Source organism: Rhinichthys klamathensis, unplaced genomic scaffold (genome assembly GCF_029890125.1).
Source record: "Rhinichthys klamathensis goyatoka isolate OS25496 unplaced genomic scaffold, OSU_Roscu_1.1 h1tg000846l_1, whole genome shotgun sequence".
Lineage (NCBI taxonomy): Eukaryota > Metazoa > Chordata > Actinopteri > Cypriniformes > Leuciscidae > Rhinichthys > Rhinichthys klamathensis.
The window spans coordinates 7,334-25,535 of NW_026607220.1; the positions used below are offsets into that span (position 1 = coordinate 7,334).

General features: G+C 38.6%; 1 protein-coding gene across 1 annotated transcript; it reads right to left on the bottom strand.

The window, feature by feature from the left end:
- Positions 1-13,586: 13,586 nt before the first annotated feature.
- LOC130078267 (troponin I, fast skeletal muscle-like) lies at positions 13,587-17,783 on the bottom strand. The gene is made up of 7 exons (XM_056243803.1): positions 17,664-17,783; positions 15,532-15,618; positions 15,207-15,243; positions 14,979-15,107; positions 14,177-14,266; positions 13,911-14,087; positions 13,587-13,679 (listed from the first exon to the last, which is right to left on the bottom strand). Exons 2-7 carry the CDS (start codon positions 15,537-15,539, stop codon positions 13,593-13,595), a joined length of 528 nt encoding a protein of 175 aa, XP_056099778.1. The 5' UTR covers positions 15,540-15,618; positions 17,664-17,783; the 3' UTR covers positions 13,587-13,592.
- Positions 17,784-18,202: the final 419 nt, after the last annotated feature.

The window sequence follows — 18,202 nt, forward strand, 5'->3', positions numbered from 1 at the left end:
AAACAAATACTTAGTTGCGCTGTCTCTCTTTCGCTATTTCTGTAATGTTTAGTGTCGCACCTCTGTGAAGTTCTGAAGGTGTTGCCCCTGGCAACCGATAGCGTCTCCTACCATCATGGCCGACCGGCTCAGACCCCGCCCAAATCGGCACATGACTCCTCACTCTCGACGACAAACAAATCGAGTTTACGTCACTCATTTACGGCAGCAAAAACTGTATACTGCAAGCAAAACAAGTATGTTGATCATATTCATACACGCCTACATTCTTACCGAGGGGAAAATCAAAATCAAAACAGGAGTCGCATAATCCTTAATAACAAAAAGTTAACTCAGAGACAATCAGGTGATCAACCAGGTATTCGACTACTCACACTCATTTATGAAGAAGTTCAAATGCCATCGAAGAATTTCTCCGCTTCCTCGGCACTACGAAAGAGTTTTGGTTTTCCGTCCACATCGACCTTCAGAGTACATGGATACAGAAGTGAGTACTTACAGCCCACTCCACGTAGTTTCTTTTTTATAGAATCAAACTGCCTGCGTCGTTTAACCAGGTCAGCGCTGAAGTCAGGATAAATATGAATCTGCGATCCCTTATATAGGAGCCCCTTTTTCTCCCTGGCCAAGCGCAGTATCTTTGTTTTGTCCAAGTAGTGCAGGAACTTGACGATGATCGGTCGAGGTTTATTTAATTTATTTGAATTATAAGACGCAGTACGATGAGCTCTTTCAATCATCGGAGAAATGGAGAAGTTTTCACTGCCGAGTAGACCAAGTATCAGCTGGGTCAAAAATCCAATCTCGTCATCTCCTTCGCTCTTCTCAGGAACATTGATAAAACGGAGATTGTTTATACGGCTCCTGTTTTCAGCTTCATCCACCTTCTCTTTTAGGTAAGCATTCTCCTCCTCCAATGTTTGCACTCTTGTTGTTAAGTTATCTACATTATCCTCATTACAACTCACTCGCTGCTCAAGCTCAGATATTTGATCTCCAAGTGATGATAAAGCACCATGAATATTATTGAGACTTGTCTGCAGTGGTTCAATTTTGGAGTCAATATGAGCAGTCATTTCAGCCTTGCTCTGTTGGATGGCCTCCCAAATTGTTTGCAAAGACATCTCAGCCATCTTGTAATTTGGGTTCAATCAGTCAATCCTTTGTTCAGGATATGTTGGACAACAATTGGAACTTCAAATGCTCATACAGTTGTTAAGTGAGTTGTTCTCTGTCAATTTAGGATTTGAATTAAGTCATATGATCAAAAAAATAAAGTAGTAGCCAGAAATCCTTCAAAGGCCAACTAGGCAGTTGCGGCCATCAGGCCATGCGGCCATTTCTTATTTGTGCATCCTCGTTTCCTTTCCTCGCTTCCTTTCCTCGCGTCTCAGCTCCACCCCCTGCAGGATGCGAGGGAAGGCTGCAAGGAAAGAAAATGAGGACGGAGGAATCGAATGAAAGTTTTTTTAATACTTTGGAATACTTGACCACTCGAGCGTCACTTCACTGCGTCATCAGCAGAGTTGGGTAAGTTACTCAAAAAAAGTAATCCATTACAAATGACCAATTACTACTTTAAAATTGTAATTTGATTACATTACTGATTACTACATGTAAAAAGTAATCTGATTACTAATTACTTTACTTTCAAGTTACTTTGAAAACCTATTAAAACTACACAAAAATACACTACAAAGTGAAACTCAGTTCTTTCCGTAATTTAATATTGACTGAAAAATATTACAGAAATATGAAAACAGCAACTTAACTAAATGATCCAATGCATTTCTAGAAAATTCTTAGCATAAACCTGACTAACAATGCAACTCTAGTATTTTTAAATGTGTCTACAGTATTTAAAGTCTACAGTATCTACATTCCTTGCGGGGTGTAACATGCACTGTATGTGTGTGCTACTGTAGCTTAACTGTGTTTGATAACAGTTAAACAGTATTTATAAAAAAACAAAAAACATTGCATATTTGAATGCTGAAATGCAGTTGTTTTTCAACTACAAAGTCAAAGTTTCTTCTACACTACAGGGTACAAATTCATTTATTTTACTTGTCAGTAAAATAGCGGTTGTATCTCATCAAAAGAAGTTTCTCAAATCGCTTGCTGGAAAGTCTGTTTCTCTTTGGGGTCAGCACAAGACTCCCTAAACTGAAAAGTCTTTCTACAGGAGCACTCGATGGTGTTGCAGTGTTGTACTTGAGTGAGATGACTTTAATGTTTGGGAATTTGTTGAGAATGTCCAGCTCTGATCCTGAAGACTTCAAGTACTCCATTACTTCTGTCTCTGAAGAACATATCCTCCTCTTCAAACACAAAAAAATCATTGTCATTAGAGTTAGAAGGTTTCTGCTCGACAGGATTTACAATGTGGTCCTCAGAGTGTTGAGCTTGACATTCCGCAGTCAGCAGTGACTTCACATGGTTTCTTCTCTCCTCATCTTTAATCCAGCGTATCTTGAACCGGGGTAAAGTGGCAGCCGCCAAAAGAGCATTTTTACTGTCCAAGACAGAGCTGAATCGCACTTGTATGGCCTGTAAGAAAAAAAAAACCTTATTTTAATCCGTATTTACAAATACAATTAGATTTGATATAATTCCTTCTTTGTAGTTTCAACAACTGAATTAACTTTAAGCCAAGTCAAATATTTAATGACTAATACACTTACACACATTAGGTTACACCATTAGGTTACACCAGGGTGTGATTTTCCCCCTTCCAATTATTGATCAAACAAAAATGCAGAAATATGTTGTTCTTTGCTTTTTATAATAAGCTGCACCTGGGTAACATCTAACATGTATTCTTAATTTTAAAAAAAAAAATACCACGAACCGTATGGAAAAAAAAAACATTCCAAATATACACTATCACATATTATTTATAGGCTTTAATCTGTGCTAGTTTTGGGCGGAGACAGAACGCGGAGGTTTAACGAGTCATCGAAACAATAATTATGATCACGCAATAATCTGACAGCGAGCAATAAATTCCAGAATAGAGAGGGGATTTTCCCCCACAAATCACATTCTGTGTGGCACTACCAAAAGGTTTAGAATGAGTAAAATAAACTACAACTTAAATGTAGCTACAGAATCCACTTTTTAGATAAGAGACTTACCTTTACAATCGCATCTGGCAGACTAGAAGTCTTCAGAAAGCCCACTCTGAAGTGCCAAGGTTTTGGAGATGAGAACTTCTAGGGTTGGTAAGATGGTGCCATAATAGCAGTGATCTTCACCTTGTAAAATATCCAAGGCACTGGCGAGGGGCTTCAATATTGCGCAATATTCCTTCAGGAAATGATATTCCTTTTCTGTGATGCATTTTATTCCCATTTGATTGCAAAGGGTATTTAAATCTGTAAGTGCGATCTGAGATATTATTAGTGATAGTGCATCATGGAATGAATTCCATCTCGTTGCGGTGGGGACAACGAGTTTTCTTTTAATTACATCCTCAACCAGCTCCGCGGCCACTGTTGAGCGGCTGGCTTTAGTCCACAAACCTGAGCACTTGCCGATGACACTTCTGTATATAGTTTTGGATTCACTTTTGGTTGTTAGCCATTTTTCTACATCATTACGCGACACCAAATTAAGCGTGTGGGAAGCACAGCTCAGGTGAGGGGGAAGAGTAAATTGTCCATCTGACTCAGAGGAGAGAGCCTGTCCGACAGCCTGTGAATGTCACTTCATCATCATCCAATTCGTCTTCAGAATCAGATTCTGTATCTTCAGCTGGCTTATACATTCTGAAGGCTTTAAGGAAATTTGACCCATTGTCTGTTACGGTCGCTGTGATTTTAAATGACAGTCCAAATGCTGAATGCACCTGCTCTATTTCACTTGCAATCACATCATATGTATGCCTTCCTTTGATTCTTTTACAGGCTAAGGCAGCTTTTTCACGTCTGAAATTCACAGGATTAATCCAATGGGCGGTCATTCCAAGGAAGCTTTTATTATTACAAGTCCAAATGTCTGCGGTTGTGGAGACATACTCCAAACGCTCGAATGTTTTTTTAAGTTCATACTCCATATCCGCATAGCATTTATCTAGATACTTTGCAAATGTCTTTCGGTCCTGCAAGGGTACAGACCTGTCCGTCACGGGTATCATCGTGAGCAAGTCTCTAAATGACTGCGATTCCACAGTCGACAAGGGCAGCATTTCCTCCACCACATACGCTGCTACAGCTTTCTTCACCTGTCCAGAAGTTACCTTCCCTCTCGATCCTGAACAAAAATCCAATTTAGCTTGCTTAGACGAGGTCGCACCGCTCTCGTCTCGGGCGTGGTGGGTAACGTTATCCTCCTTGGCGACAAGTTTTGTCGTAGAATGTATTCTGTTCAAGTGCTTCAACAAATTGCTGGTTGAGTTAATTGCGGTAGAAAGTTCTTTAGAAATTACGCATAGTTTGCATTTAACAGTTATATTTTTGTTTTTACGCTCAATGAAATCAAAATAATGTTTATATTTCCACTTGAAGAAACAACCACCACGCTCGTCTGCGTCCATTTTAGCAGCACGCGTTCTCTGGTAATTCATTAAAGCGCATGCTCATTAACTGACGCAGCCGCGCCAAACGTGATTAGAAGTGCATTTTACTTAATATTTTTACTTAACAATACATTTATAACGTAAGTAACTTAATTTTATTGACATTAGTAACTGTAATCAAATTACATAAATTTTAAATGTAATGAGTTACATTACTGCGTTATCACGAAATGTAATTACACTACAGTAACGCGTTACTTTGTAACGCGTTATACCCAACTCTGCGGGCTCAAAGGATCTGCCCTTATGTTGTTGAAGTTTGGTTATTTAAGAAATTAGTAATAAATAATAATAAAGCAAGATACCCTGTTGAAATATGTGAGATGTGTGGTTTATATAAACTGCAATGGTAAAGTATAAATTAAAATGATTGTGACCGATGTGAAGGGGGAGGAGAATTGATACGTGCGTCACGTTTAGTCGATAAAAGACTTCCGCAAAGCATGCAACTGTGCATCCTCGCTCATAGCTCCTCTGGAAGCCTCCTCACTCCTCGATCCTCGCCTCCTCGCGGTGCAATTAGAGAATTGAGATGTCCTTCAAGATGGCTGAGCTCGATCGGTTTCCGGGTCATAGGATGGAGGACGGAGGATCGAGGAGACGAGGAGGGATATTGAGAAGCACCCAGAGTGTTCAACTCACCACCGTTTCCGTTTCTAAACGGTGTCACGTGATCATCAATCTTCAGCTGGCTGGCAGGAGCCGCCACTGGCATGTCACGTGACCTGTCAGTGGCTGGCTGGCAGCTGCCAGTCTGATCACGGCCATTTGACTGGTTTAATTGGGATAACCGTCCCCAAAACATCAATCATACTAAAGAATAGATGCATGAGATTATATTCGTAATAAGAAAACAATTTATTTCCTTACAGCGAGAGTGTCAGGCAAGCCGTTATACTCGCAGTTCAGCTGCGGGTTACTGGATTGAGCGTCCAGCAAAGTGTCAGTAAGCTGCCAGTCTTATCACGGCCATTTCACTGCTTTAATTGGGATAAAATTCTCTAAAACGCTGTAACACTCCACAGTATTTAAAGGCGGGGTATTAACAAAATAAATAGGAACCTGTCCTGTTTCTATATAGACTCGTACGGAGGAGAGAAAAAAATAATACTCAACACCGATATATCAACAATCAACTCAAGTGTATTTACAAATCAAAAAATAAATATATACAATAATTAAGCATACAACGCTGAATATCACAGTGAAAAATAAACGTGAATATGTGTGTATGTGTGTGTGTGTGTGTGTGTGCGTGTGTGTGGTTATGTATAAAGTCATTAAATCCAGCGTGCACTAAAGCAGAGTAAGCTCCTCCTTACCGGTGTTGTGCCGAATATCGATCCCCGCCAAATTATTACCCCCCTAGCATTGGTAGGTTTAGGATTAGTTGTGGGGGAGGGGGTAGGATTAGGGGCGGGGATTAGGGATTAGGCAATCAGGTACTGACTTCAACGAGGGGGGTAATAATTTGGCAGGGGGTCGAAATTAGGCACAACACCGGAATACCGGTTCCTTATATGGCAAGCACAAAGTCTTTTCCTGTCCCATGACACGTCATCACGTGACGAGAAGTCTCGATAAGAGATCGCGAGAAACTTTGTTTTACCCCTAATCGAAGAACGAAAAAGAACTTCTCCGTGAGTAGCTATATCGGGGCCTTAACTGTGATCGTGTAAAGCCTGCGTGGAATAGCTAGTCTACGTTAAAAAGGATGTGGAATGGAACACATAAAACGGATTTCATGTAACTGTAATGACCCCAAATAATTATTTAATTTGTTTCATGTCTTTGTTTATTGTGGATAATTTGCACTAATAATGTAAAGGGGATAAATATAGAAAGCCTCAGAACTGTTGGGGGCGCTGTGAGAAGAAAAGACTAGTGAGTAAAAAGAGAGAGAATAAGTGCAGTTAAAGGTCCCCTGACATGGGGTTATTTTATTATTTTATAATGTTTCCTGGGTTGCCCTTATAATGTTAGTATGTTTTTTAGATCAAAAATAGTCATAATTTAGAAATAAAAGGCATTTTTCCTAGCCTGATTTTAGCCTCTTATTTGAACGCTCTGTTTGAAGGGGCGTGTCTGCTGTGGTATTCAGTGTAACGCCACTGCTGTGATTGGCTGACATGCTTGCATATGAATAGCTATGTATTACATGCGAACTTTCTCGAATACTTTTACTACAGCTATTATACGTTATACAGCTATCGAGATTAACGAATCGTGAGAAGTTTTTGAAGTATTCAGATCTATTCCCATCACATAAAATGTTGCCGTGATGAGCATTGAGCAAGCAGATGACAGTCTGTTGATCGCGAGAATGAAGATCTTATCATTGCAACCATTTTTTACAGTCTATGATTGCAACGCAGTTTCTGCACTCTCTCTAATGCTTTCACCAATGCAAATAAACACGATGATGTACATACAGTAAGAGCTTCGTTGTGCAGTGTAACGTGCGTCATTGATTTGATAAACTCGCGCTGTGTGGAAAGATTGTTCTTTGATCGCTTTCTGTTTAATTTGTTTACAATTTAAATAAGATTATTTTCATCCTACTAAAAGAAACGATGTGAAGTTGATATTTTAGTCATGGCTTGATTTATGCATAAAGTATTGAACGATTTTGAGAGAAAGATTACCTGTCTGAACTTGAACAATTAGGCTACACATCAGAAACTGTTGCTTGGTAGCTGATCGATTTATTTTCAGACGTTCATCGAGGCCAGCTCTGTATTGGCCCAAGTTGAGGAAACAGTCGTTGTGAAATGTTTGAACCATACAAAACTTTGGGAAGTTGTGTCGGTGCATTTCCAGAGAAAATAAAATTGTTTCTTCAGAGGCTCGGATGGAGGAACTAAAAAATACTTTTGTGTTCATTGTACATCCGAACACTGATCAACTGCCATGCTTCGCTCGTTTGCAAGCCATGATATCTCTCGAGGAAAAACTCAAATCGCGCTCGCGCGTTCGTACTTTATGGCTCTGGTACTTCCTAGCTCATTTTCTCTGGGCGGGCAAAGCAGAGAAAGGGGAGGTTACCTTTCGGAGGAGGAGGAGGAGATTCAAGATCAGGCCGTCTGAGATTTAGTCAGTCATCTTCATTTATATAGCGCTTTTAACAATGGATTGTTTCAAAGCAGCTTTACAGAGATAAACATATCATTTAAGGTAACAGATTGTTTTGGCGTTATAGCGGTTCTTGAATAATGTTACTTCCAGCTAAAGTTAACTTTGATTGATTCACCTCCGTCGAAATGATCAGACTTTAAACGCGAACCTCTGATTAACGCTGACGGCGTTCACATGCTCATTCAGAATTCTATAGTTATGTGCTTTTTAAAATATGTGCGCAGGTTTGTAATTCATACAACCCAGCCTAAACAAACTACTTTTCTTGCCTAAAAATTTTGATACAGAATTTTGTTTTATTTTATCACTTCGGGGTACGCGAGCCGGAATTCACAACGCTTTATCTGTAGAGTGGGAAAGGGATCCTCCATAGGGAGAGGATAGTGGATACTTAGCACTGCATTGTCATCGGGTCCAGGCAAAGCTCCCTCGTCAGATCTGGATACGGCCTGGATCCGGCAGGCTGCGGGAAAACCTCGGGATAAACAAAGACACTAATATTAGCGTAGATGCCATTCTTCTTATGATGTAGCGAGTACATCAAGATTTAAGGGAAGTGTTCCCAGTTCCGGCTGACCTAATCTATGCAGCCTAACATTGAATTTATAGAAGTCTATAATGTATTATGTGTATGCTAGGTCAAAGAGATGTGTTTTTAGTCTAGCTTTGAACTGACAGAGTGTGTCTGCTTCCCGGACAATGGTAGGAAGACTGTTCCAAAGTTTTGGTGCTAAATAGGAAAAGGATCTCCCGCCTGCAGTCGATTTAGATATTCTAGGTATTATCAACTGGCCGGAATTTTGAGATCGCAATAGACGTGAAGGACTATAATGGGCATTTAAAGGGCATATTGCAGGTTAGAGGACCCAACGAGTAAATGTATAGAAAAACAATGTAGTAATTAGATTTTCTTTAAAATATACTTATAAATACGTTACATTGGCTTCTGGAGTCGTTTTTGTGAGAGAATTTTACTTCCGCATCTGAAAATGGGCGTGACGTAACGGGCGGGAGAGCGGTCGATTCAAACCATTCAAACAACAGGAAAACAATGGATCGCAATGACATTTCGGACTTACTCGTATGACAGACCACGGACGACAGCCTTACAATTATGAGCCTGCTATCAAGGGCGTAGATTTGGTTTGAACATTGGGGGGGTTGAAGTTTGGGTATGCCTCCTGATATTGTGATCATGGTATAAATAATGGGGGGGTTGTAATGCATAGATTTAAATCTTGGGGGGGTTATATCCCCCCCATAAATTACGCCCCTGCCTGCTATGCTGCCGAGAGAGCAGGGACAGGCCAGGATTAAATGTTAGACAGAACAACGGTCAGAGGAAACACACATTATTGCAAAAGTATTATTATAAAAAAACTTGTGTGGAGTGAGTGTGCGCAGCCGCAGTTTATTGCATCACTTAATCGCGCGTATTTTTGATTAGCCTAGCTGTCAGATACTGAGTAAACATTAAAAGAACAGGCCTATTCAATCTTCCCTGGATGTTTTTTTAAGAAGAAATGAAATAATAGCAATCAGGAGAATGGAAGCAGCAATAAAAAAAAATGAGGACTGTAGTGCTGTCGGCAAAACATACCACTGCAATAAAAACTGCACTGCAACAAAAAGGTAAGGCAAGGCATATGTGTTTTTATATTTAATGCTGTTCACTGTGAGTTTTAATTAATAGTGTAATAGAGTTAACAGTGCATCGTTCATTCTGTTTGGTAAAATGTGAGGTGTATATCGATTATCGTATCAGTTAATAGCAAAGCTATTATTGGTCATCTAGGAGTATTGGATTTTACCAATATCAGAATAAACTATATAAGCTTTGATCAGGCGCGTATGTCATGCTCATTAATATCCGTCCAGACTAACGTTACGTAATATAACTTAGCTCATCGAGAGACAGATAGATATTTTTATTCCTGATATACTGTATATCAGGAATAAAAATATCTATCCGTCTCTCGATGAGCTAAGTACACCAGATCTGAGGAACGTGTATATCATATAGGCCTACACGTTTTTGTTCCTCATGGTGTACGCTACACACGATCGCGTTTTTGGAAGCCGATGCGGAAGAGAAATCCTGTCTCTATACAGCTGCACAAACCGCACACAGGCACGATAGACAGTACCGTCCCCTTTCTTGTTAGGAAACCTGACTCGATGTCCTGACAGGCCGGAGTTTTTGCAACCTCCACAAACACAATAATTTACAATGATGACGATGATAAATTAAAATATAAAAACTACCGAAAACACTGATTCACGACCGCTCTTACTGACTTTTTTTTAAATTCGATGCCACAAGAACAAGAGGTTTTACATATTCACAATATCACATTAACATTAGCTGCCAGGAAATAAAAAATACAAAAAAAAGTTTTACATAAAATCCTGTGCTTTCAAAGCATTACATGTTTTCATTGCTTTTTTTGTTTTTAGTTTGTTTGTTCCAAAAGATGTACATATAATGTGAAGTCATTTATAAAACGTGAAAAAAGCCCAATTCTTTTTATGTACATGGTATTTTCCTAATAAAACAAATAACTGTATAATATGTTGTTCTTTACATTCCAAATTGTCATTGTGAGTATAAAAAAGCAAATTTACCCGCTCTACTGAATACAAACCTATCTGCGCTACTGAGGCTCCCTCCCTCTGGTGACGTAAAATGACGCGATGCCTTTTCATCAAATCCTGCATTACCTTTTCATATGGTATTTTCATACAAGGTTAGATATTAATTTAGATTTTTTTTTTAACCTGCAATATGCTCTTTAATTTTCTCAAAGGCAGAGAAAGATTGCCAAAGCTCGGTTTACACCGATTGAAATTTCGGGGACCATGTACAGGCTAGGGGAACTCATATTAATGTTAAAAAAACCTCAGAAAGTGAAAATTTCATGTCAGGGGACGCATGTTGTTGCTCATGTTAAAACTTTCAGCCCCAAAATCTGTGCAGAAAACAAAAGAGAAAAACAACCGGGGAGAATAAATCTACAGAAAAGAAAAGGTATTCGTTGTTATTATCCGAGGGGGCAACATAACTGCTTCTAAAAAATAAATAAAAAACTCTGGTAAACATTGGATCATCGTTCCAATGTAATTTTTATTTGTGTGTGTGTGTGTGTGGAATAAACAGATCTCCTAGCCATCTCAAACGGCTTATAGTTGTCAAAAAAAAATCGCAAAACAATGTGTAAAAGTTAAATAATACATTTATTTAAGTTATTAAAATTGCAACAGCGTGTTCACTTCATTTAGGCTATATTTTGCATGGTTGACCGCTTGCTCAACAGGTGGCATGGCAGCAGGGGTGGCCAAGCTTCAATCACATTGGCCATCCATGGCCACCGCCTGCCCCTGGATATCTTAATTTAGTTAAGGCAATGTTCTCATATCCATTTATTTTGTTCTAATGTAACAAGTAATAATCTCAAGTAGGCCTACTGCTTAACACGATTCTAAACATAACCCAGCCAGTATAATCACAATGAACACATTCAAAATGAAATATGTAACATATATCAGACGATAGCTATATAGCAAAGCGTCTAATTTGTAAACAAAATGATTTACGCACTAAATCCAGCATTAACTCCGGCACAATTTGCATATTTTTAAACTCTCAAGTCACATCCCGAACCTCACAGCAATGGGCTATGTGCACGCATAACTTCCGCGTTTGACGCAAGGATGCTCGTGCGTTTCCGGTTGGGGAGATTTAAAGCGGAGGAAAACCGAGGAAAACGGTATTATGGCAGTCTTCAAAATTTACTGTCCTCTCGTCTTTGAAACGAAACTTTAATACGTTTAGATGTAATTTTATATATAGTTATGTTTATTTAATATAATAAACACAGAAGCATAAACAAAATGAGGATCGAGTGTCTGTTTTGTCTGTTTTTGTGACTAACGTTTTTTTAGTATAGCAATAGAGTATAAAAACCAATATAAATTCTCGGTATAGCATTGGACTCTACGATCGGCGGAAGTAATCCAGCATCCTTAGACCTTCACCGGAAATACCGCCGTGCATAGAGCCCATTGGCTGCCGAGCGTGTTTTTCGCTTGATATTTGCATAAAGTCGAGAACCCAACCTTTTGACGCTCTCAACCAGCTCTCAACGCTTTCTCCGGTCCGCTGTCAATCCCAAAATGCACTGCGCGAGCGTGAAGCTCGACTTCCATAGACATGAATTGAAAACGCTTGCTCCACGCCAGTGGACACGCACCATAAGATGGGTGTAACTCCCGTTAAGCTGTAAACAATTAGTGAAAGGCTAATTATGAACGCAAACAGGCGGTATAACTCCCCCTTAACCATTGAACATTAAAATGACATTTAAAAGTGTAATCATCAACAATGTAGGCTACTTTCAACAGAATATGAATAATAATAATAATAATTAATTACATTTATATAGCGCTTTTTCTGGGTACTGAAAGTGCTTTAAATGGAAGAGGGAATCTCCTCAACCACCACCAAACTGTGCATCAGAATGGGGAAAATAACTTATTTAGAATTTGAACGTAGCATAGTTGTTGGTGCCAGACAGATCTGTGTATTTCAGAAACTACTGATCTAGGGATTTTCACGCACAACCATCTAGTGAGCGGCAGTTCTGTGGGCGAAGATGCCTTGTTGATGCCAGAGGTCAGAGTATGATGGCCAGACTAGTTAAAATTCGAACTGATAGAAAGGAAACTGTAACTCAAAAAACCACTCATTACAACCAAGGTCTGCAGAAAAGCATCTCTGAACAACACACAACACATCGAACATTGAAGCTGTTGCAGCAGCAGAAGATCACACCGGGTGCCACTCCTAAAAGAAAAGAACAGGAAACCGAGGCTACAATTCGCTTGGGCTCACCAAAATTGGGCAATAGAAAATGCATTGACAGGGCAAAAACTGCATGAATTTGGTCAGAATTTGGTGTAAACAACATGAAAACATGGATCCACCCTGCTTTGTATCAATGGTTTAGGCTGATGGTGGTGATGAAATGGTGTGGTGATGAAATTTTATTGGCACACTTTGGGCCCCATTAGTACCCATGGAGTATCGTTTAAATGCCACAGCTACCTAAGTATTGTTGCTGACCATGACCATCCCTTTATGACCACAGTGCACATCTTCTGATGGCGACTTCCTGCAGGATAACGCACCATGTCACAAAGTTCAAATCATCTCAAACTGGATTTTTGAACATGACAATGAGTTCACTAAATGGCATCCACAGTCACCAGTTCTCAATCCAATAGAGCACCTTTTGAATGTGCAGCCGAAAAATCTGCAGCAACTGCGCAATGCTATCATGTCAATATAGACATACTGAGGAATGTTTCCAGCACCTTGTTGAATCTATGCCACAAAAAATTAAAGCAGTTCTGAAGGCAAAAGTGTGTCCAACCCGGTACTTGCAAGGTGTGCAATAAAGTGGCCGGTGAGTACATTTGACTGGTGAAATAATGTTTGGTGTAAAACTTTGATTCTCTGACTTGTGATCCCCCCCCCCCCCCCCCCCCACCCACCCCCCATGCAAACTACTCTCAATACTGTTTTGAGTATTTCAATGGGTTTTACTGACCAAAGTAAATTTATTTGTTGAAATTGCAAAGGGGCAAAGTCAGATTATTTATTTATTTTTTATCAATTTAAAGCCTCAGCTACAAAACCAACCATCACATACATCAAAACCTCCTTCATATATTACTCTTACCACCTGTAACATCACTTCACACGATATAGAACATTACCACTTTTTATCTTTCATAACACTGAAGACCTCAAGAATTAAGGCAACCTAACCGAACAAATCATTGAATAGAAATGTAAAATTTTTGAAGAAAAACAGATTTAGGCCTCAGACTCAAACATCTTCTTCCTGCCATCCATACCAGCCTTATCCTCGATGTTCTTACGCCAGTCTCCCACTGCCTCCTTCTCCTGAAGCAGCAGAAACAGTACAACGTTTCAGTACAAGCCTTCTCATTTAAATCACTTTTTTCATCATTTTTAGCGTACAGAATTTTTCTTTCTTCTTTGTCATTCATTATCTTAGACTGCATGTTTAACAACTGACTACCTTTGCTGTAAAAGTCTCCAAAAGAGTGTGAGTTATGCCCACATTTTATTGCACACGTTTCTGTAAAAAGGCTATTAGTGTGTGCTCACCTCGTCCTTGACCTCTTTCTTGACCTGTTTGAGGTTGGCTCTCAGGTCCAGAGACACTTTGTGTTTGGAGCCAAGCAGGGCCTGCAGCATGGCATCAGCAGACATTCGCACTTTCTTCAGAGCAGGTTTCTTGAATTTACCTTTCAGGTCCTGAACCTTTATCTTCAGATCATCAATCTCAAGTGATCAGGAAAAAAGTTTAAGTTTTTAGAAGTTACAGAAGTTAAATACATTTCTATAAGTAGAACAGAACAATCAAGAAGTACCTCCTTGTTTGACTTGGCCACTTTGGTCTCCATATCGTATCTTTGTTCATCAATGGCATCTATCTGCTGGTGCAACTTCCTACACAGTTCCTTTACACAAAGATACATGCCAATTTTTTCCACAAATTTTCACACATAGCCTATTCATCTGTACATTTGCTCATCACACAGCAATACCTGCAAATGAATAAGATGGTGTGCTTTTAAGGCCAATTCACACTGCACTGGCATTAGCATAAATCCAATGGGCAGAACCGATTTCACCAAGAACACAATTGAGTTATATGCACTTGGTGACTGGTTGGTTGATTGGAATGTTGTTCCAGGATCAACAAAGATATTGATCCAGGAACAACATTCCAATCAACCAATCAGATTTTACAACCAGGGTTAGGTGCTTCTACATGAGTATTATTCACCAATCAATTCCCTCTGATTTTAGGGAAAATTTATGGGTAGGGTTAGGATTAAGTGTAGGGATTAAATGGTTAAGATTACATTTTCAGACAGGAATGTTGTTCCAGGATCAACAATATATGTTGACCCAGGAAAGGGTCTAACTCATAGACACTTTGTCAGTTTTTGCCAAATCAGTGTACTCCTGTTGGCGCCTGTTGCCGTTGGTCGGCGCTTGTTCAATTGGCGCTTGTTGGATCGTGTAAAGTCTGAGAAGTAGCGTACTGTAATCTGGTGATTGTCAGCGTTGGTCGACACCTGTTGGTGCAGTGTGATTTGGCATTTAGCCTGTATAAAACTGTTCTTAAGTTCTGTTCTCTCTCTGTCTCTGTCTCTCTTTCTGTACCTGTAGATCCTGCATGCTTCCAGGCAGTGAGAGAGTAGGACAGTTATCTTCCATGTATCGCTGTTTTTCTTGCTCCTCCTCAGCTGCCTCGTCCTCCAAAAGCCCATGAGCGATCTGAAGCAACAAGCTCTGGAGCAGAAAGACGAGAAGAAGCATAGACAGTAATTAACAAGAGATTCACTGACAGTTCAAATAGCCCAGATCTCATGAAGAAAGAGATGGCCTTACCTTCAGATGGTGCTTGCGGCTGGATGTCATCTTTTTCCTATCAGAAAGCAAATGTTTACAATTTCAGAGAGCACAGAACAGTACATCATTCAGCGACTGCGATGCGATGATTATAACCAAGTGATGTAACTCCAAAAAAAGCATTGTGCTTTTGATAATTGTATTATTTAGGCATGTATGCTAGTATGTATAATAATAAATACAAAAATGAGCTGATTGGAGCTTGGCACTAAATGTATTTTATGAGTTCAGTGATCGAGGACAATGTGTTATATGATCATTTTCACAGCACACAAAGATCATGATGTTGTAACTCAATACATACTCAGACATCTTGCCGGTCTCTTTGTGGCGCTGCCTTTGAAAGTGAAGATGCCTGTTGGTGGCAGGAGGGGGTGTTGCAGCCTTCAATCTAATGGAAGCAATTTATATTCAGTCACTGGCCCTGCAGCAGGTCTAAATTTGGCTTGGGATAATGTGAGAGACGGCTGATGTACATGGGTGTGTGTCAAAACCCAAAGAAGTGTTTGATGTTTAAGGGTTTGAATTTGAGAAGCAGTTGTCTTGTGCTCTTGTTTTAGTGTTCCTTTGTTGGAAGTAGGAGGTCTGCACCCAATTCAGAAGACGAGACAGCTGACAGACAAATTGCTGCCTCTTGAAGAATCTCCTCAGCTTCAACACCTAACAGCTGAAACCCTGCACAACTGTAAAAATACTCAGCTAGTCTAAAGAACTATATTAGTTCTATACTTTTCCTGCCAAAAAAAAGATATTGGATTGGACATGGACTGAGTTGGGACTGTTTTCTAAAATGAGTAGTGGTCTCCATACCTGTGTTTGAAGGTAATATGTAAAATGTGGTGATACAATCTTAAAATGAAGGTTCCAAAAGGGGGTTTAGAAGAACCATAGAAGAACCATTTTTAGTTCCGCAAAACCTTTTAGTTATGAAAAGAAACTTTGGTAACACTTTCTATGTGCCCATGCGTATAATGAATTATAGCCGTATTTATAAGTAAGTATTACTATTCTATAAATATATTTATAAAGACTCATTAAGACCTAGAACAGTTATAGTGTTATAGTTTAGTTTAGGTTTATTAGATTTATATTATTTGTATAATTACATAAGTCCTGCATTATATATAACTGATTTATAAATGATCAAATATAAAATAGTTCCAGAGACACTTGTTTGCTGTACCAATTAGTTATCAATTATGTCTTTAATGTCTAATGTTTTTATTAGAGGTCATGAATGGTCATTTTGATTTGTTAAAATCTATTTCTCCTCAGCCATATGCATATTGCTTTTAGCAGTTTGATATATCATATCATTTTCCCCCCATTATTTTATTACAGTAATTATTGTTCATTAGTTATATTTCCAAATAAACTTAAATGTAGTTAGCACATCTTCATGATTTCTTAACATTTGCTTTAGGAAAATTGCTTCCTATGTTTTCACTTTACTTAAAGCCATCAATGATGTATTTATAACTGTATTATCACTCACAATAAGTATTTATAAGAACACAACACGGCTATTAATAAAAATATATTAACTTATTTGACAGAAATAAATCTGAATTACTAAAAGTCATTGTAACTATAATATAATAACATTATAGCAATGCAGGTTGCATCTTTATATATACATTCATGGAACCATACAACTGGCTAATTAATACTTATAAATCAGTGTATAATGGATTATGAGCATGCACATTGAAAAACCAAATACATGACTTATAAGTAATTATAAAAATGATATAAATATAACTATAACTGTTCTTATAATGCAGAATAGGTCTTAATGAGTTATGATACTCTTAATTAAGTATGAATGGAACTATAATTCATTATAATTCATGGCTTCATAGAAAGTGTTGCCGAAACTTTTTTCCTTAGTGTGAAGAACATTTTAAAAATCTAAAGAACCTTTTTCCCCTACAAAGAACAGTGTAATGAACAGTGAACAGTGTTTTTGTGTAATGGAAAGGTTCCATGAATGTTATGGAAATAAAGAACCTTTATTTTTTTAAAGTGTATGCTTTGAATGTATAAATAATGCTGATAAACTTAGACAGGGAATATCTAACTTTCAGCATGTGCTTAATGATATAAATCAGAGGTCTACTGAACATTTTTGAGCATTTGACGTTACAATTAAAAAGTTAAAACTGACCAGAATTGATAACAAAGAACACATCAAAACATATTCATATCCTCTACAATAACAAAAACAGCATAATATCATTTTAGGCAACAGCCACTGTTTTATCTCCAGGACCTTTTTTCCGAGTACACGCATTAAAGCATATTTTTGAGCTTATTGATCTGATTTCTTGGCTGTGTGGCTGCAGCTGCTCAGCACGAGTGAGATGTTTTGAAGGTCTTTGGCATGCTCAAATGTTAGAGTGCAAACCCTAGATATGGAGAATAATAGAGACTCACCTTACAGTGCGCAGCAGAACCTTTAAATGAAATTAGAGGGAAAGAGTGTCAGCTAGTTGAGTTTATATAGGCTTTCCATACAGCTTCTCCATTCTCTTTAAGGAAGCAAATCTTTCCTTAAGCCAATGGGACTCTCTCCTCCCTTCCCCCACAATAAACACACACACACACACATTTGTTTTTCTATAATTCTATCATGTGGATGCTCTATTGAGTTGTATTGTTTTTACATTGAGCTAATGATGCTTTCTACCCTCTTACATAACTTACCTCCACAATGTAGGTGATTTCAGTTTTATCTGTCCTTTTGGGGACATTTTTGGTCCCAACAATGTAGATTATAACCTGATCTACAGTACAAACACAACTTTCACTAAATCATGTCCCACCCTGCAACAAGCCTGAAAAAATAACGCTTTCACTTATATGCCTTTATTGTATGTGTAATAACTGAGAGAAATTAAGAATGAGATTGATTCTTTGCTATCACTTTTGTCACTAAAATCTTTGCATGTTCTCACCTGTTGTGCTCTAGCAAC

Bases quoted from the DNA above. Each gene is read 5' to 3' on its own strand.
- LOC130078267 (XM_056243803.1), bottom strand. The intron at 15,108-15,206 runs GTAAGGCCATCT...TTTCTGCTCCAG, and splicing joins GCCGCAAGCACCATCTGAAG to AGCTTGTTGCTTCAGATCGC. The intron at 14,267-14,978 runs GTACAGAAAGAG...CTTTGTGTAAAG, and splicing joins GAAGCATGCAGGATCTACAG to GAACTGTGTAGGAAGTTGCA.